This window comes from Accipiter gentilis, chromosome 1 (genome assembly GCF_929443795.1).
Source record: "Accipiter gentilis chromosome 1, bAccGen1.1, whole genome shotgun sequence".
Classification (NCBI taxonomy): Eukaryota; Metazoa; Chordata; class Aves; order Accipitriformes; family Accipitridae; genus Astur; species Astur gentilis.
In genome coordinates, this window is record NC_064880.1 from 39,842,047 (window position 1) to 39,863,116 (window position 21,070).

Genomic DNA, 21,070 nt, shown 5'->3' on the forward strand with positions numbered 1-21,070 from the left:
CAGAGAACTTTAGTAGCATAGCTCAACTTTGAGAAAGAAAAATATTCTAGAACTAATAAAAATCTTCACTTTTATGTTAATGCCTTGAAAACTCAATCAAGTTTCTCTTGAAGCTCAAACAGCACATTTTATGCATTTTATTCTCTCACACATGGAAAAAAGGACTTCTGTAAGGATGTGTATTCTCATACAAGCAGACACTGAAATAAAACCTATCAGAAAAACATTCTGCACTTTAGAGAATGTGTTAATGACAGGAACAACGTACCTATTCTTGCAGTTTATTATTATTATTTCATGGTGGGAAATCAAGATTTTGGTGAAAAGTCAACACCTAGGATGTTTCAGCTAAGAAAAGCAGAAAAGAGATTTGAAGACATTATGCAGACCCTCATGGGAGCTAAAATTTGAGCAACTTAAATTCCTGGTATTCTTGAAGTTAAACTTATTTCAGACTCCATTTCTTACAACGCACCATGATTCCTCCTCTCTTTACATGGTACACCATGGCAGCCCCTTAGATATGGTGTATTATGCCTCAGACAGGAGCAAAAGAGCTTCATGTACCTGTACAATAATTTCCTGGAGGCACTGCTGTGGCACTGCAAAATACAAATATTCCAGGGTTTGGACAAAACATTTGGAATTTTGCCTGAAGGGGGCTTGGGGATCACTTTTAATGTACTACAGTTTTCAAAGAAAAAGTGCTGTTTTCTGATGGAAAGCATCTGCACTATGATGTGCACATACCTGATTTTATCTTTTAAACTAAAATAAAACCTTGTTAGATTCAATATTTTTTTATTGTTCCCAGAACTAGTTTTTACTTATAGGTATTTTAATTTAGCAGTTCACATACTTTTAAAACCAGTTCGTATTTGGTTTTCCACAGCTGCTTCTCATGTTAGCCAAAAGCACTACTTTATTTCTCTTAGTGGGTTTCACATATCACTCTGTGACCACTTCCACTGAGCATGCCTTTTGTACCATGCTATGCCCTGCTTCTCAGCATTGAGAACTACGGGTGGTCCTGCCTGCAGGAGGGTCCTGGGGAGGTGATGCACCTTGGCTAGGAACGCAAGTTAAGTACTGATTTCAGAAAAATCAAAGCAGGTTTTATCCTATTCCTGAAAGGAGTCCTGTACACGCAGAAAATGCTACAAATAAATTAATAAACTTGGGAGGTAGACCTGCTTACCTGACTTGGGACTCAGTTTGGCACAAATTCAGGTGAAAATCTGAGTGTTTTTCAGAGGGGGGAAAGCACCCTCAATGAACATATGTTTCTCTGAGCTCTTTGCATAAAGGGTAGTATCAGTTTGTACTTCCCACAAGCAAAACCAAAACAAATCCAATAATGCCCTTTAAATTAAATCGCTGAAATATTTTTAGTTATGGGTATTAAATACAGTTGGATGTTATCTATTTATCCATGTCTGAAGATTAATGTCTATCTACTCAAAGGACTTCCTCAATAAGCCATGAGGCATGTTACACATCAAACAAATGCTCTGTGTATGGGGGGAGGGGCCGAAGGAAAAAAAAGAAAAAAAAAATTTCCCTACAAGTGCAGCAATGCTAAAGGTGATAGTGCAGCAGCTGGATAATTCAAGATGTAGCACAGGTAGTCTTACCTGTAAATGACAAATAACTATTTTGATAATAACGTTAAGAAACTATTCTTCTTCTTCCTGGCTACCAATAAAAGCATGTTCAAAAAAATCTCACTCTTTGGTATCCTAACAGTGTAAGTCACCATAAATTGGTAATCTCTAGCTAGCTGTTTCCATATTTTTTCTAACAGATGGTAGAGCAGTGGTGCCATTAAATATAATTTCTTCTTGTATGATCCCCTATTGGTATGTTTTCTTCTTGTACATTAATGAAAAATCTGGTGGGGTCTGAGCCTCAGTAGCTCAGATATTCAGTACAGATTTTCATGAATGCAGTACGTTTGGGGAAAAGAATACTATCATCATCAGATGTCAATGAACTGCATGAGGAACAGGCCAGTGAAACAGTCTTCTATCAGAAAAAGTTTTGAGCCCTGCACAGGACATAACATTAATAATCCAAAGGAATACATTTTAATTGCTATCTTACCCAGCAGCTGCATCCAAAAACACTTTACTGGGTACAATAATGTAGAGCCAGAATACAGAAAAAAAAACAACAGCAGAAGGGGACATACCTACTAATTGAAGGCAAGATGCAGTGGCTATATTTTGCTGAATTAGAGAAGAGGTACAGAGAAAGAGTTTGGTAATGATGGTAATGAACTGATTCCTGACACCTCAGGGGCCTGCTACAGTCAGCTCTCTGCAGGCAGCTTTTCTAGTTTGTTGACAAATGCAGTCATGAAGGCAGATATCCAAGACAGCTCTATACAGGCCAGGTCACCTCCGGCAGGGTTTATTTATGAGCTCACAGGCTCTGTGGAGTTGCCTGCCCTGCTTCTGGGGGAACAGATTCAGTGCAGGATGGTGGCTGAGCAAACAAATCCTGTCAAATTTGGGCTCGTCAGCGGCTGGGTTTCTCTGCCCTGCTCTCCTCAGCCCTTCCAGTTTTAGCATCCTGGCTCTGGCACAGCTTTGCACAAATATAGCTTGTCCAAAGAGCACTTCATTTGCTTCCACGTGGCTTTGCTCTCCTCGAACAGAGCTGGATATACTCAATGTATCTCTGGGAGCCAGAGTGTGTCTGACAATAGTAATATCCCCTTTCCCTTTCCCTCCCCTGCCGCCTTCTCATCTCCTGTGGTTTCCTTGTTGCTTGCAGTACCCCCAAGGCGTGGTAAAGACGTAAATGCATGTTACTTTGGAAATGGGAAGACTCAAAGGCTTAGTTCCCCAGAAAAAACACTGTTCTGGAAAATAAAAGAAGAGGATACTCCTATAATTTGAATAGTAAGACTGGAGAAGAGAAATACAAGATGGCAATCAGCTACTGGTTGGAATCAACACTGTCCACCAGACTCTGCTGAGGTGTCTGAGCTTCCTGTACAAAATGACTTCCAGAGATGCCGCTCTTTCTGTACAAAATAAAAAGCTGTAAAGTTCTCCAAATTCACAAGGTTTCCACATGAATGCAGTCAGTAAGAAGTAGGTTTGGTTTGATGACTGGCTTCAGTCAAGTGTTTGCATTTGAAGTGGAAAATGGATTCCAGAGAGACCAAAGGAGCAAATGGACTTCAGGACAGTCATGCACCAGCATGGCATGAAAGAGGTTCCTCCCATGTAAATGAAAGGTTTAGTGAGCAGCAAGTCTTTCATTGCCAAGGCGAGAGAACTTTGCTTGAGATGAAAGACAACATGGGAGAGGTATTTTAGGATTCAGAGGATCTCTAGAATGGACTTAAGATAACACAACATTGTCTTTATTTCAGAAATGCTTTATTCTTTAGATCAGTCTATCACTTTTCCCAAATAATGCCTGCATCAAGAATGCACCTTCTGTTTGAAACAGGCATATCTTTGAAAGACAATCGCAAATCCGTCCCATCTATACATTACTTGTCCCGACAGTTAACTATTCTCACTGTTGGGGAAGGGGAAGAGAGAGAAAGAAAACATTTTCTGAACTAGATTTCGCTTCAGTTTGCAGCCACTGGATTTCCATGAACGCTCCCACCCACTAGCAAGAGCTTTCAACAGACAAGAATCTCTTTTTTGGAGGCATGCATAAACTACAGTCAAGCCATGTTTAACATCTTTTCAGACCCCTGCTTGGGTCAGGGTGACAACTTATGCCTCTTCTCCCTCAGCAGAGGTCTCCTCCCATTCTCCAGCAAATACCATGAAGCTGTTCCACTGTTTTGCAGTGACAGAATTAGCTGTCATCATACTGCTGAGTTTGGAAGTATGGTAAGGAGCTGGATGGAAAAAAAGACTTTTCAATGCTTTAATAAAAAGAAAGGTGAAAAATACAAAAGCCTTCCCCCTATAGCATGCAACCAATTATATTCCTGTTCATCTGGCCAGCATAACTCCAGGCGGGCTAACTTGGTGTCAAGTAAGAGCCCAGAAATAGCAGCTGGCTCAGGTGTCTGCTTAGATATCATTTAAAAGTCATCATGCCTAGAAGTGCATATTGTGTGCTGCCAAACACCTGGCTCAGGACTTTTTTCAGGTATGTTTTCTCTTGTTTTCCATTTCTTTTGCTAGTCTGATAAATTAGTAGCTTCTTCTGCATTTAAGCCTTAGTCTTGGGAAACCAAATCAAAGCAAAATCCTAAGCCAGTCTCCACTTCAGAAGGATGCTCCAGCTATTCTGGTGAGTTCCTACCTCAGAGCTGCAGTGAGCAGCCTGATTTATCTATAAGGAGCAAAAATGATTTTCTGGTTTTCCACTCTGCAGCACCCATTTTATTTCATGCTAAGGCAAATAAATGCATCTACTGCTGTCTTGCTCCTTCCACTATAATGTATAGCAGGTTAAAGTCACAGTTCAGCTCTCAGCAGGTTTCAGATTCAAATGCTCATTATATATCAGGGGGTCAGTGTTCTAGCAGAGAAACACAAAAGCAATCTTCAAGAGGCATGAAATTTCTTATGTTTAGAAACTCTTTGTAAAGGTCGGGGGGGGGGGGGGGGGGGGGTTAGCTTTTAAAAAGGCAACCTGCAATTTAGAACACTACCAAAGTCCAAATTTCAAATGGATTAAAACCCAAGCCAAAACACCTGAACCCCCAAACCAATAAACAGTAGGCAGTTTAGCTGAGGAAACTTCTATGCATATCCTGTTATTATAATGAAATTAGGAGAAACAAGTAGCTCTGTGAGCTGCCAAGCTAATGAAGCATGATTTCCAACATGTCTCTCCCACGAGGCTTTTCCAAAATCTAATAAAAATGTACGCTTCCTTAACTTCCTTCTTGTGGGTTTTAATTGGCTTTTTCCCCTCAGCCTGGCATAAATTTTCATAGAATGTATAATTTCTAATACTTTTGAGATTTCCTCATCTCTGCTAAAGATGTTTGAAATGTGTCTGCTTGTTCAAAATCACTGGGTATGGGGGGGAAATAGAGACAAACACCCACAGCATAACTCGCTTAGGTCTCATTTCCGTAGGAGTCTCAGCCGAAACATTATAAAACTGCATTTAGCTTTCACCTTGTATTGGTTTGTACAACCTAGTGGTGCACTGTCCTGCAATCTCAGACTACAAGCCCAATGCCCTGCCAGTGTAACACACCCTGCTCTGCTTGTGTACTAGCTCACCAAGAAGCAAAGTGTGGATTATGAAAAGAGCCAAGCACCAGTAAAAACAGATGCTTTTGATGCTCATGTACAAACCTCACCAAAGTGCATCCGATAACCAAACATTAAAGAAAAGATAGACTAACATGCACAGCCAGGCCCTTCTATACAAATCTATACAAATCACATTCATAACCGAACATTTACATAAAGATCTTCCTGAAGAAATCCCCTTGCAGCTATGATTTTTGAAAGTGAATAGTGACCCCAGGGATATAAAGGGTCCAAGCAAATAATCACACTGTCTGGAAATTGAGCAACCAAAAAAGCCTAATACTTACAGTGACAAGTCATTTCTGAATTATTTTTTGTTTCAAGACCCCTTACAGTTCCTTTCTACTCATTCTCTTTTAAGTGAAGGTTTCACAGGGATAATTCGGACACTATTTCAAACACAGTAGCCTATTACAGCAAGACATTTCTTGTCTACTTCCATTAATCGTAATTTCTGAACTACTCGAGGTTAAAATCTCTTTTTTTTTTTTTTTTTAGAGAAAGGGCAGCAGCTCCTATCAGTGAGTGGTCCAAAAGGGAGTGAGGGTGAAGCAGAATTTTCACATGTATTCATGATGTACTTTCAGCAACACTCATCTGGCATTCCATACACAAATATGGAATTAATTGGAAAGTTCACCAACTAGCTCTCAGCTGCTGGAGAGTCTCTGAAGCTGCAGAGAATAGGAGAAGGTTATGAAGATGGCCTTTGCAAATTCATGAGGCATTGGGGCACCACAAAGGTCCAAGCCCAAGGAAGGCTTTGAATGTTCATGCTGCAAGTCTAAAACTTCCTATGGAGATGGAGCCAAAACCTAAAGAAGCCAAAGAAAGTCTTTCCAGTGACTTTAAAAAGCTTTGGACCCAATGTAAAAGAAAGTAAAGGCAGATACAGATATATTGTTTCATAAGAAAAAGACAAGTGGTTTTGATAGTACAGGTTTCTTGTTCTTTAGCTGTCTGTACCTGGTTTTCACTGTCTATGCCTGAATTTTCTGCTCTGATGTATACCCATGCACCAACCTCCTAAAGCTTTTATTCATGCAATGCTCCAGTTGAACCAATGCAAATTTTTAAACAAATAAAGTGACTGGATTTGGCATTCAACAACAAATATTTTTTGAAGACAACCCATCCCAGCAACCTGCTTAAGCCAGATATCTTGTCTTTGGTTCAAATAAGAAATTTAAGATGAAATCAAAAGGACAGATTCTAATTTGAATTTCATTCTCATTTGTTCATACTCAAGTCATTCAAGCTTTCCGAGCTGTGAATCAGGAAAAAATTTAAGACTTCTTGCCCTACTTTCTATCCCCAGCTCTCACACAGACACTACTATACACGTTAAAATTATTACCATTCTTCTCTATCTGCGTCACAGTTGCAAAAATATCTCATATCCAGACAACTTTCTTCCAGTCCACATGCACACTGTTGAATGCCCGGAAGAGATCCTCCCCAGTAAAGATGCTTTTCATTGGCACGGCCAACCCACCAAGCAAATGGCATTCCATCTGGATGAAAGGGAAAAAGAGGGGGGAAAAAAAGAGAAAAGAGAAAAAGAGAGAGAAAGAGAACTTGATAAGCAAATTGGATTCTCCTGAGAATGAAAAAAAGAATGGAGGTGGACATGTTAAATAATACGGAAAGAAAAGATGCGAACTACAGACGAAGTAACAAACCATAAACGTTGCCCAAGATCCATTTTATGGAGTACACATCGAGAAACCAACAGCTCTATGGTAATCCTGTTTGGTTTGAGGAGCAGATGTTTTCCCCATAGGACTCACATGCCAATCACCCATGAGAACCTGGCGCATTTCAGCTGCAAAGACTTTTGACGTGTGAACCCAACACCACTGTCTGCACTAGCTGTGTCCAGTATTTTTGTATGACGCTAGAAGGGAGATCTGATCACTGAAGGAGTCTGAAAACAATTCTCTTGCCACGACTCACACTGCACAGCTGTCTTGAACCACCCAGTATTGGCCAAGGACCTCTTGCAGAGTCTACCCATTTACGAAGGAGACTCTAGCTCTTAGACAGGATTTTCTACCTTAAGACCCATATATAAAGAGTAAAAATCTTCAGAAATAACACACAAACTGCCCTACTATTATGGGCTTAATACAGTTCCCCTCAAAACTAAGACCAAAATTTGTATTGGTTTCTAAGGGAGCAGGACTAGGGATTTTAATGTGCTCTCCGAGGGTGGAATTTGCAAATGCAAAGCTCCATAAGATATTAAAACATCCTAGATTAAGGATTCAGGTAGGACTTAAGTGGGGAAAAAGATTTCCCTACTTGGGAATTAACTTGTCTCTCTCTGAAGTTATTTTCTACCTACAGGAGCTCTAAGATCTATGTATTTATATAAACCAAGATAGTTTTTGTTTAAATTTCATAATCCATTATACCTCAAGCATTAAATATTAATAGTCAGATACAGTAAGCAGATTCAGCTGTAATGAAATCCATGGATTAACATTTTGCTAAGATTGACTTTGTCTTCCAGCTCAGATAACTTTTTCATTGACTTCTTAATCCTTAAATCAAGAAATGTAATCAGTTACACATACAGGTAGATGGTAAAATTTAGCAAAATTGACATATCAAGACTTTTTGATCAAAGGAGCTTGGAAAAATAAACTCCACTCCTAATGTAGAAAAACGTATCAATTTATTCTTCTGCTTTACTAACATTATTAGTTGGGAGTATTCCTCATTATACAAAGCAAGAAAGTCTAAAATATGAAATGCAATCAAGGTTAACTGTAGAGTGTAAGAGACTAATTAAAATGAGTTTTAGAATCACTTGGCAAAATTAATTTGTATTTGTTTTCCTTCTAAGCTTAGACTGCTGAACTGTAAATTCATGAAAAAAGGAAAATAAAAATAGGAAGAGTAACTCCATTCTCATGATACCAACAATTAAGACATGATGAGCTTGACCAATACCCAGTGGTACTCATTAGAAAAACACAATTCAAGAACATCTAAGTATTCATCTTACAAAAACATGCACACTCATTTTAGGTGTCGTATTATTGTCAACACATTTATGTTTTCTTTCTTTTTTTTTCAGCTGATTTTCCTGCAGAAGTTGATTGCTGCAGCCAGTGAAACAGGTCTATACTGTATTATTGGGAAATTACTTGGTAAAGCTTGGAATTGTAATGTTAATTGAATAAAAGGGTGATTTGTCTAGGAGTTGAAATAGATATTATACAGAAGTGCTTAATCTAATTTTTAAAGTACCCATTCTGGAAAAAAATATTTAGATAAAGATAAATCCTTCAGGCCATCAGCAAATAATGGTATTCATTAATCAAATTCAACCTGTGTCACATATTCTTTTGGCAGAAATCATTATATACTTAAACATAAGAGTGAAATAAGCAATCATTCACAGGAATTAAGTATGAGTAGTTTTCTGATGTCTTTTTCAGATCTGTTGTTATTTGCTTTATTGAGCAATACCAAGCAAACACATACACATTCAGATTTATGATATAGACTGGGGAAGTGGTAGAGCCACCACAGTTTGAGTCATTTACAACTAAATTAAATACAGTGCTAAAAAACAGAGCATTCAACATTACAAGGAACAATTTTAGATTGTCAAGGGAACAGACTATAAAAAAACAGTGTCTTTTCAAAAATTCTATGTATTAGGCAGAGTTCTGCCACCCTTTACTCAACATGACTAAATTTTTCTCCCTAACTAGTCCCTTAGAAATCAATTGTAGTATTAAGGAAAATTATGCATGAATCTTCAAAACTCTTTTCCACATGCTTAAATTTTAACACGAGTAATCACAGAGCTATTCAGCAAAGCTCTTAAATCTACTTCAGCAATGTCCAAAGTGTTTAGGAATTACTGAAACATATATTTTATGTCATATAATGCTGAAGTAATGCAATATTTCACTAGCAACTCCAGTCAATCTATCCCTAAGTTCTTTCCAGAAAGTTTACACTGTTATACCTTGGCAGAGCTGGTGGATGCCTTGCACTGAGATTGAGTTTGGCCAAGAGGTGTTGATTAAGATTCTTTCTTCTAAGCCTGTAGATTTGTTGCAATATCTTCACTTCTGTAATCATAGTATTACCATTTTTTCAAAGCATTATCAATTCAGCACCACCTCAAAATGAATTAATTTCCTTTCTGTGGTGAAGCCACAGACTAAGTTAATGATGTTAATCAAGGATTTAACATGGCCCCATAAACTAATGGTTACATAGGTGAGTAGAATTCTGCTTTAAGATTTCTAAGCTAAAAAAGTCCATTTAATAAGAAGTGCTACCAATTCTTCATTCTGTGCTTATGTTCTATCTAGTGACACATTATTTAGTCAAAAAAGGTAGTCAAAAGCCTACTGCACAAATAAAAGCATTCTTTTCCATGTGGTTTTGTCCATTTAGAACTGAAAAAAAATCCACTATAATAAATTTAAGGTTGTCTTTGAACTCCATACTATGGCTCTGAAGGAGAATATGTATGAAAAAAATCCTAAACCAAGCAAAGCAAATAAGCCCCAAGTGACTGAATTCACCAGTAAAAGAACAGAGACCAGATTCTTTCAAGGGATTTTTTCCTGTACTGCTCAAACTGCCTTTGGAAGGTTTTAATTTTGATAAGAAAAATCCACAAAAAAGGCAATTTTTTTTTTTGTTTCCTGCAGAGGACAATAACCCTTTCTGTGATGATGCTGTCTGGGAGCATTTACAAACAGCTGTGATATTTACATCACTGTTTTTACAATAATTTAATGCGTTATTGATTAAGAGAACTGAGCAGGCAGGCAGTATTTTTAATCAAACCAAGTACTGCTACTCGTTCACGCTGCCAGGCGCAGGCTGCAGAAAGTACGGTTGGCACAGGTCTTCTGAAAGGAAAGAATAAGGGGTCTCATCTTCCGTTGATGACCTTGGCGTTTCCCTCTCCCTGTCTCCATAGGCTGGGCCTTTGTCGTCTACTGGTCTATTCAACAGCTACTGCATGTATGTATCTGAATAGCCAAATAAGACTTTGGAAACCCTGGCATATATAATACTGAAACACATGGACAAGAAGTCAGTTTTCTCCATCCAGCAAAGCAGAGAGAGGAAACTCCTTTCAGATATCAGTTCTTCAGCAGATCTCCGGTACCTGCTCTATCAATGCACTTAACTAAACTATTCATTGTTAGTTCTCTGTATGAAATCTGTTTCAGCAGAAGCAAGGCTGGCATGGACTGTACAGTTCACAAGCACAGAGGCTGAGAACTATGAAGAGAACAGCAGACACATGGAGGTTGTTTCCAATGATCTTTAGAAGGAGATGCAGTTTGAGATCAAATTCACCTGCAATGCGTATCTGGCTCTTCTAGTGACAAGAATGGCTGAACACATATTCGGTGTCCCTCTATCAGCTTACAAGAAAATATCTGTCCTCTTAAATCTCCCTTGTACTGACAGCTCGCTCATTTTCTGTATTAGAAGGCATTGACATTGCTAGCAATACAAGTTATTTGTAAAGGTTTTAGGCTTGCTCATGTTTTAAATGGCAGAGGTTTTTTTTCAAAAATTATTTGCATAGGCACTCACAAGCTGGAGCAGGGGGAGAAGCAGTGTATTCCAACAGCATTTAGGACTAAATTACTACGTATATAAATCCCAAGCAACTTCTGTGGACTCGGTTTACCTTTATATAGGCAGAAAGTCTTAGCATTGGCTTTTATGTTTATACAGCATGAGTTAAAGCAAAGCTATGCATTCTTAACAGTATTCTATTCAAAATATTTGTTAAGATTTGTCTGCATCATTTGCCAGGTGGTTCTTGTTATTGCAACAAATGAAAAATCTAATGATGGAAATATACCAAGATAAACTGGATCCCTTGTTAAACTCCTGTGCTGTATAAAACTAATTACATACCCCTAACACAGGTAAGGCTTTTGGGGTACCCACGTTACTGAACCAGGTCAGTTAAAGGTTTTTTCCACCACCACAGCAAGTCAATTTATTTATATTTGTCTGTGGAAACACTAAAACCATATTGTGTTGAAATAACATTCTCTTGGCAGTCTTCATGTTCAGTTTTTTCTCCAATATCAAACTGAGTTAAGCAGAACTGAATTTGCTAAATCTTACATCTATACATCTTGCTGATGAAAATGTAGATTAATTTACATCTATGGTATTTTGTCTTATAAGGGAAGATTCACGTATCAAGAGATAGTGTAAACTGGAAAACTATTGACTAGAATTTCATAATGCCAATTCTTTGCTACTGCACTCAAAATATCTGTTTGCACTAACCACTTCAACAATATCAAATCCTGCAAATGGGTCACCTGATACACTGAACATTATGTGAAACAAGCAGTTAGCAGATTTTTATATATATATCTGTATATACACACACACACACGTATGAGGCAATCTCAACCTGAATAAATTCAGAGGCCTATCCAGAGTACAAATTATGATCTCAGCTAATCCATGTTTAAAACTCTCTTGAAAAAAAATGGAGAAGGGGGTAAAAGAGTAAGAACAATGGAAAACTGTAACAATATTTTTGGTAAGAGTTTACCAAGGTCTTGTTTTCCCATGCTTGATTTTTTTCCATCACAAAATTTTTCTAGCCTTTTTTATCAGAATTTTAAACACTAAATTGAAGTAAAACCAAATTCTCCCCCTTCAGCCTTTTTAGCAGGGAAAAAAAGTACACTTTGGAGAAATCAATGAAAAAGTACTTATAATAATTGTGGACAAAATTATGGACAAATTGGAGAAATATTCCATATTTAGTGGATAACACAAAATTAATATATTCTTAGAGACTGTTTGTTCAGTGAAGAGGTCTATGGTGTTGACTTGGAATCTGTATTGGTTTAAATGACATCTCACACCTCTGGGAGTATACACTAATAATGCAAAGCGAGGTGAACTTGGGCTGTGCTGTATTAACCAGTATGCGCTACCCATTCTTTGAAGTGGCTGCTGAGATTTAACAGTGGAAGAAAGTTGCTCTATGGTTTACAGGCCCTAGCGAGGGCCTCGTGGCTTGTCCCCAGCCAAAGGGAAGCAACACCCTCCCTCCAAGGTAGCAGGCTCTCTGCTCTTCACAAACAAACCCCTGTTTTTAACTCAAGATCAGGTTATCTTGGAAAAAAAGGAATATATGTAATATGGACCAGGGAAAAAATGAGAATTCCCAATGACATGGTTCCATTCAACATTACTCACTGAGTGAGCCACCAAGTCGTCCAGTTGTTTTTGTACCATATTGCTCTGCTTCCGTATGGACACACCTGTTTTATGCCTGGCTCTTCTCTTTTCAGCACAGCCATAACGACCACCTAACCTTTCCTCCCTTTTACTCAAAACCTTCCCCATGGCAATTGTGCAATTCAGTTTTATTGTCCTTTTTCTCTCTTAAAACTAACCCACATACCACTGCGCTGATTTTCAGAGATGACAAACATGACTGCGTTGGAAATCACAGCTGGTCAAACACTGCAGCAAGACGGATGCCATTCTGTACTGAGTAGCAATGGTGCTGGCCAGTGTTATTAAGATTCACATTGAATTTGATTTCAATTTCTGGTCAGATCCTGTAACCCTTATTCAGAGCAGCTATCCAAAAGTGAAGTAGTCCTGCTAATGTCAGTGGGCCTATTCCCTGGGCACATGTTACTTAGTCACAAAGTCTGTCCCTCATTTTAAAATTATTTGGTTAAGTGTGGTTAGGAAAAGGGGAAAGAAGAGCAGTACTTAGCTGACATTTTCTTTCTCATTACTCAGCTTTGCTGCCAAGGTGTACTGCTTTCATACAGAGTCCCAGGCTGAAGTCATTGCTTAAAAAAGGAAAGAAAAAAAATATGCAGCAGCATTTGTCTGCATCTCTTTCTCTTAAGCAGAGAAACTACATCTCCCACTGGAGCAGCTCTTATCATGGTGTGCTCTGTTCTTCGGAGTTGTTAAGATGTTCTCACAGATGAGAAGGAGCAGAAAGAAGGTAAACATGGACCTTTGCTTCTTCTAGATTTAACAGGAGGCTAATGAGCAGAACTGCTGAGCTGCAATGACAGAGTTGTGCCATCGCACACTAACAGAGCTTCAGTAAACGCAAAATCATCATCAATCCTTTGACAGACAGATTCAAGGATGGGCATAAGGATTTCAGACCCAAACACTTTTATATGCTGAGGAAGATTGAATCTACATCCAAGCTAAAATTTTATGCCTCATGAATGTCTCTGCTGAAGGCCAAAGAAGGCTGAAAATATTATGAGTACTTGCATTCTCCTCTACCAGCTCAGGCTGGGTTGTTTTCTCAATAAATTTCTGGCCAAGTGACAAGTTTCCTGAAAGATGCAAGTGGGACTCCAGCCAGCAACAGAAACTATGGGAACAGCTGAAGGCATGCAGGTTAGGAAGAAAGAGCAACAACAACAACAACAAACCAACCAAAAACCAAAAATGCAGAGAAGATTACAGCTTTTAGGGACAAATGAAAAAACAGAGAAAATATCAGCTTTGAATCCTCAGGAGTTTTGCTGAAGATGGACTCGATATCCTACCCTGCTGAAACAAAAAATATATCTTCTTTCCTTTATCTCCTGTACTCCAGCTCAGCTTCATTTCAAACCTGTCCCTCTTGCTTTTAACTCCTTTTCCTTCTCCTCGTTCCCCTTTTCCTTTCCCATTTTCTCTGTTCAGTCAAATTCCTCCAGGTAAATTCAGATAAACAAGTCCTTTACAGACTTAACAGATTGCCTTAACAGATAGGCCTATGACATTGACGCACATCCTGCCACATCCTTACTCTGTGCTGGGACCAGAAACCCGTCAGTGGCCTGGATTCAACTGCAAGTGAACAATGACCGTGGATAAGCCACAGTGGGCTCCAGCATGACCCTGCCTGGGCCAGAGGAGCAGGTCCTGCTCAGCAGATGTCTGGACATTTTTTCCTATGTCATAGGGTATAGCCAGTAAGAATAATGGCAATAGGATGATGCCATCATTTGTTGCCCTCGCGCCACTTATTCGGCTCCCACGTATTCATTCTCAACCTCTTTCACAAGTACAATGTCACCCATTTCCACTGAAAGGTCATCTCCTGTGGTGGCTCAATACAGTGCCCAGGACAATGGTCTTTTGTTCTTAACCAGTTTTTCCACAGAAGTATAAAAATAGTTAGTGACAGTAAATAGTAGCAAGTGCTGAATTAATGGATTAATAAACAGAAGATAAATCAGATCTTGTCATTCCAGTTCTTGTGAAAATGCCGTGGGATACCGAAGGATCATACGTGATTAAAACTGGGCGTTCTCTGCATCTGCAGCAGACCAGTGCTCCTCGGTGGCTCTCCAGGGCTGAGGAAGACAACAGCAGTGACATTCACAGCCACCCTGCGTGCAGCTAGTAACACAGCCCGGTGTCTCAACGGCTCACTGAAGTCTTACCCACGTTATCTTACGAGCTCACCAGTTGAGGTGGCCAGGTTTTAGATCACCATATACCGCGTGGACTGGAGGAAAGCGTTGAAGAGATGAGTGAGTTTGTAAACTTAGACAGATCATATGCTCTTCTGCAGAGCTTTCTTTTTAAAGTGTTTTACAATGGATGTGAAAGGGCTATGGTGTTAGGAGAGTCTACTGACCTAATGCACCTTATAAACTACTGTAAGGTGAGAGAAGTAGTTTATCACAGCAGCTTTTGTTCTTAAATGCTGTTTAAGTTTTCATAGAAGAAAGCAATTTCAGAGCCTAAAAATAACATCACAGAGGACAGAGGGGAATAGCTGAAGTGTCAAAGACTATGAATGGTGCGTTAAACCAAAACCCAATCATTTCATCACAAGAAAACTTAGCATTCAACTATTATTCATGGAAATGTTGAAGTGAGACAACAACTTTTACAGAACTGTAAAAACTACATTACGAGCAACTATCCCAGGCAAGACTGCCAGGAAGAAACACTTTGCAGCTCATTCATTCGCTATTGTTTTCCAGGGATAAAAAAGGCCAGATCTGGTAACTGGTATAAATGCATCTGGCTCCAGTGAAATTGGGGCAGTTGTGCTGATTTGCACTCACTGAACATCAGGCTGTTCACAGGAGGACAAAATGGTTGAGGCTGGAGGGAACCTCTGGAGACCATCTAGTCCAGCCCCCCACTTCAAGCTGTTCTGAAACAGATTTGGGTTGTAAGTATTCCTTAGACAAAATCTGTGGCTGTCTCTGCGACAGGTAAAAGCACCATCTACAGGTATGCAGCGACTGAAATGGAGGCCTGAAGGATCTATTTTTAAAGGGGGTAAAAAAGGAAAATGAATTATACATTTGATCCATTTACTCTTCAAAGATCCATTGCGACAGCTCAAGCTCTTGGGATAGAGCATGGATGAAGAGTAACAGAGGGAGCCTACCTGCAGCACTTTGCACCTTGTGCACTCAATGTGGTGCAACGGTGGAGCTGTACAGCAAAGCCCCCAGCTCTGCACAGCTACCAGGCTCATGCACTCTCACCTGCCTACCAGTCTGAGCCCTTCATCAAGAAAGTCCACAAAAATCCAGGTCTACAGCCTGCCCTAATGGTAGTCTGGAAGCCAGGGCATAACTCAGAGTGTGTTGCTCAAGTTTATGGACAACAAGTCAATTGGAGTGAAGTCGAGTGGAATTAATGCAAGGTTTAATCCAGTTCTTGCAGGAACCCATGGAAGGTTTGCTGGATCATGTCCACAGCAAAACGTAATCTGATAGACTAGAAAAAGAAAATAGATAAAATGGGGACATTTGGGACTTTTAATAGGAGACTGGATAAGTTACAGAAAAACATGCTGTGGAAAGCAATCTTTTCTTAGTCCTTTGGGAGAAACTACATACACTAATAACAGCTCTTCTCCCCCCCTTTATTTTGAAAAGTGTCTGAGTAAAAATGGAATTACCTTACTCAACAGAACTGTTTCCTGTATATGTAGTTTTAACTACCAGCATTAATAATGAGAAAAGTATCCTTATTACTACTTTTTTCCCCTCCTGCTCACATTGCACCAATACAGTCACTAGTGGCTGAAATGGACAGTCTTCTGATTTGACAACCCTCCACAAAAGACAGATTAATTTTGTTCCCATTGTGCTTGCGATGGCAGCTTCTAGGAATAATAAAAACTAGATCTGGACATAGAGACTCTTTATTAGCAACATTGATTCACGAAGCAACGAGAACACACCTTGTCTTTCAGCTCCCAGGTTAATATGGCATGGCTGACAGATAATAACATCTATTTACACGGAGTGAATCTGATCAGAAAGTCATTGGGACAAAGTCATTTCCACAGAATGCCTTTTTGAAGTGTAATCACTAACTTGTTCCTGTAAGTGGCTGATAATAACTACTGAATTTCATGGCTTAGATTGATCTTAAAAGAAATCAGAAAATATCATCAGTAAATATGCTGAATTTCTGGACTGGAATAAAAATAGAAAAACAGTCTTAATAGAACATAAATTAGAAGAGGTAATAACACTGTTAATCACTTTGAAGCTGCAATCCCTAATTAAATAAATGAGGGGATTTTCTTAAAACTGATAATAGCACTCACAGATATTATTGGGATGGTGCTTCTCTTTTGGAAAGAATCCTTTGGAAAATGAGATGTGGACTTCTCAAGTTCCCTGTAAAATTAATTGGGCAAATGAGCATCTTCGATAAGAGGGAAATCCAGTATCATTCCCCATGCAGCTTTATATAAAAAGCCAGAGTTTTGTGATTAGGGTTTGTGGTTGTTTTTTTTTTTAAAAAAAGGCAAAAAAAGTATATTTAAATTTATGCTAAACAGCTGAAAAAGTCCCTGTACACAGCATGTAATATATTTGCTGTACTCTAAAAGACAAGCATTGTAAACAACCAAAAAATGAAACCAATACCCAGAAAAGAGCTTAGAGAATAATCCAGGCACATTTCAGAGTCTTAGACTAATTATGAGCCAACAAGGCAGCTTGGACAAGCAGAGTAAAAGCCATGTTCTTAGCCTCTCCTCCTACACTTCTGTCACATCCCTACTGGATTGAAATCTCACAGGGCCAATTGAACTGGATTGTTTATTTTTTTGCTCCCAAAACGTGTTAGTCGGCAAAAGACAACACTCAGTTGTACTTAATATTAACATAACAACACCCATCTGGACATCCAGCATAGCAGTGGAGAGAGTCCAGTTTTAAGCACTTCATCAAAAAAAACCCAACTCATAGAACTGCATCCCAGTATCTCCGAGAGGCTACAAGCATTACTGCAACTCATTAAACTTCTTTACAGTCCGATGTGTTACAACATATTACAGAGCAATGGCAAATAACTAACTGCTGATTTGACACTGCTTTCAACTGCTGAGCAATTCTGCTTTCCTCAATGTTACAATTAATGCCAGCGGTTAATACCTTAAGTGTTAGAATTGGAAACTCGACTACAATAAACAAATGCAGTCAAGTTTCAACTTAAGGATTTACCCAAACTGCAGCATGGCGTTGGTTCAGCTGTCCCCGTCTCAGGCTGCAATTACAGTTCTGTTGGTCAGAGCAGCAGGGACATCATTTGTCATCCTAAGGAAGGCTGGAGTGCTGTGAAATTGGGCACTTTGGAAAAATGCAGCTGTAGCAGAACATATGTATAGGCAAGACCATGAAATGAACTGGCTCCAAGCCAGCATGTAAGGAGAAAAACAAGAGAATATAAATGAAAAAATTCATAGAATACTGTACTCAGAAGATGCCTCTATTGATATATCCTGACCAACTTTAAAGGTCAGGATGACAACAATCCGTCTTTTCTGTGGAACAGCTTAATCATTGCAGCTCTTTTTTCTTCACCCAGTTAGCAATTAGTTTACATTTTTCAAATAGATCTTCTATTTAGGTTTTGCTATTTAATTGGTTTCAGGTTCCTGTATATCCCTCTATACAACTGTAGCAAACAGGATATATACATGGGTGTGTATATACATTCATGCACAGACTGTAGTGGATAGAATATGAACTGCTCAGCTATGCTCCGTAGCTCTACTGTCACTAACAGAGACTATTATTCAGGGCAAGAGACAGTTTTCTGCTCCTGGAGCAGAAGGAAGAACTCAGCTGTAGCTTTACCACTGCAGTGAATACTGGAATGGCCAGAGGCTGCAGAAGAATGACAACCATGCAAAACCATGAGAAGCCACCCCTCCTTCCTCTTTTTCCAAACGCTGAACAGAACCACATGGAGACAGAGACTCCTTCCCCAACCACGCTTGTACACACTCACCCAAGAGTGGGGCTGGGCACTTTGGTGGACCTGGGAAATGTATCACTGTATGCCCAGTATCAAAGAGTCAGCCGCAAAACTTAACAGTTCTCAGAGATAGCACCTCCTGCCTTCTGGGTAAGATCAGGGCATCTTATCCCAATGCAGCAGAAGATGACCTGGCCTTATTCATTGATTTCTTGACAGTACTGGAGCACAGCTCTTAATTATTGAGAGAACTCCAGCTGCCACATCACTTGTGAGGATCACATAGGCTGCATGAGCATACCAAATACTTTTTAAAATCTTCTACCCACGGAATATACAGTCAACAAGGTTACAGTCCTTATTTTCAGAGTAATTAATCTTGCGTTCATTTCGTCTAATTTTCAGCACTTAACTGAGATGACTACATCAATGTGCCTTCTGTATTTAATGGCAAGAGAAAGAATCAGAGCCATTCAGTCAACCTACAAGCTTCATGAAGTAACGATCAAGATCTTTACACACAACGTAACTTTCTACGTTAGCACTTGCACCACAGCTGATGAAAGACAAACTCTTCTTGTGGGCTGCATCAAGACTGTGAATCAAAATCCTACAAGACCATCACATACATCACCATCTTTCCTTCCAACAGTAAGGATCCTTTAACCGGATGTACCTTTCTCAAGGTAAGTATAACCTACTACAAATCCTGTCTGCTACTGGTTTGGAGAGATGTAGGCATCTCCCTCATGTAGTGATGCTTGGGTGGAAACAATACAACTGAGGCAGGTAAGTATCTCTAAGACTGGCGTAGGATTTTGGCAAAGTATACGTTAATATAAGTCATTAGAGTTCTCCAACAGCTATGCAAAAAGTAACTGGGTTCAATCATTTCCATTTGACTGTCTACATCATTTGCCTGCTTTCTTTTCAAGACACGGAGCCCCAGGGGGCCAGAGGTCAGAGGAAATGAAGTCATGGACAAGATCAGACCCAAGACTCATATTTTAGAGCCAGTAATAGATTGGACACAATGGGAATCCCTGAGGGGCAAACTACCTTTAAATGTATATGAGAGCCCGTCCCTCCAACCTCTTCTCTCTACATATATGCCTGCATGTATATGTACACCTCCATAATGGAAGGTTTTTCACTCAGGTTTACATTAAGGAATTAATAAATACGTTAACATTTATTGCTGTAACACACTCCTAAGGATTATGCTTTTTCTCACATCTGAAGAGCAGAACAAATGCAAAGGCAAACATTACCCTCATGTATGCTTCATTACAGAATAGACTGCAGAAACAATCAGCAATATGCAAACTTGTAAAGAAAAGTGACAACTTTCCCCCCCTTCCCTCATTTCAGTATTGCTTTTTTTCTCCCCTCACCCTCAGACAAATGACATTTGGCTATGTTGACATTGTGCTGTGTATTTTCTTCCACTTGCATGCAACTGGTCAAGATAAGGTGCAGATGCCCAGAGATTCAGGTAAGATGTGGCTGTGTTAAGCTGTAAATTCAGAGATACAAAAAAACTGCTGTGTGTAAAGGAAGCAACCCCCTAACACAGGAAGAAATATCTTTGTCTGAATTTGGGTTTCCTTTCTCTTCCACATTGTAAGTAAAGGTTTTAACCGTACAGCTTTACTTTTAAATAAAATACATAAATGACTCCCAAACAGCTGGCCTACTTAACACTACTATGTAAACATCTGTTCACATTCATGCATGCAAATAAGTACATCAGCCAGCAAGTCTCTTAGGCTCAGATTAGTCTTTATCAAGTCCTCCCAGAAACCACTGGGGTAGAGGCCAATGACTGTGTGAAGGGGGAAGAAAGGGAATTCTTAAGCTTTTTTTTGAGAATTGATCCTTGGAGAAAAGATGGATGATAGAGAATACCAGAAAACTCAACTCCCATGCTTTCTATTTTTCAGTATGTTTGCTTTAATGGAAGTTTTCTTTCCTGTCTCTTTGTGGCAGTTTCCTACTTCATCGCATATTTTAGCAGCTTGTTATATAAATGGACATTGTGTCAAATTTTTATTCCCCTTCATTCAAACCATCTTTTGAAAGTGCCAAGGATCCCAGGCCTGCTCCTGCTGAACTAAATGGGATTCTTGACATTGACGTGAATGGAAACAGGACTAGGCCGGCTGTACGCCTCATTAGATACGCAATTCTATAGCACCCTCTAAAATTCTGCTGAACTCTCCCTTTCAAGCAAATAAAGCAGGTAAACTCAAAGGCCATGAAATGTCACTATTACATTTTGACACTTAAACTGAGGTACCTGATGAATTAGCCATCTTCTTGCCAGGCATCTTAGAAAACTGCAGCCCCCGAGGGATTTCCCCTGGCCGTTACCTCTTATTGCAAAGTCAAAGACAGAAAGCTAAGGTTATTGTTTTGCCTGTGGAATCAAAATATGCTGAGAGAGCATGTTATTCCCCAGACTTACAGGTTTATTGCGTTTCTAATTCACACCTAAGGTCACCATATGTCAAGTGAGTATGCATTCTGCTACCATGGCTACTGTCATCATTTTAACTCTA

General features: G+C 39.3%; 1 protein-coding gene across 2 annotated transcripts in view; it reads right to left on the reverse strand.

The window, feature by feature from the left end:
- The window catches only part of CNTNAP5 (contactin associated protein family member 5), a 304,375-nt gene that overhangs the window by 58,528 nt on the left and 224,777 nt on the right, over positions 1-21,070 (reverse strand). For both annotated transcript variants that reach the window (XM_049806131.1, XM_049806123.1), the window contains exon 14: positions 6,610-6,766. In XM_049806131.1, the coding sequence (XP_049662088.1) occupies positions 6,610-6,766 (157 nt within the window). The remainder of the gene's footprint in view (positions 1-6,609; positions 6,767-21,070) is intronic.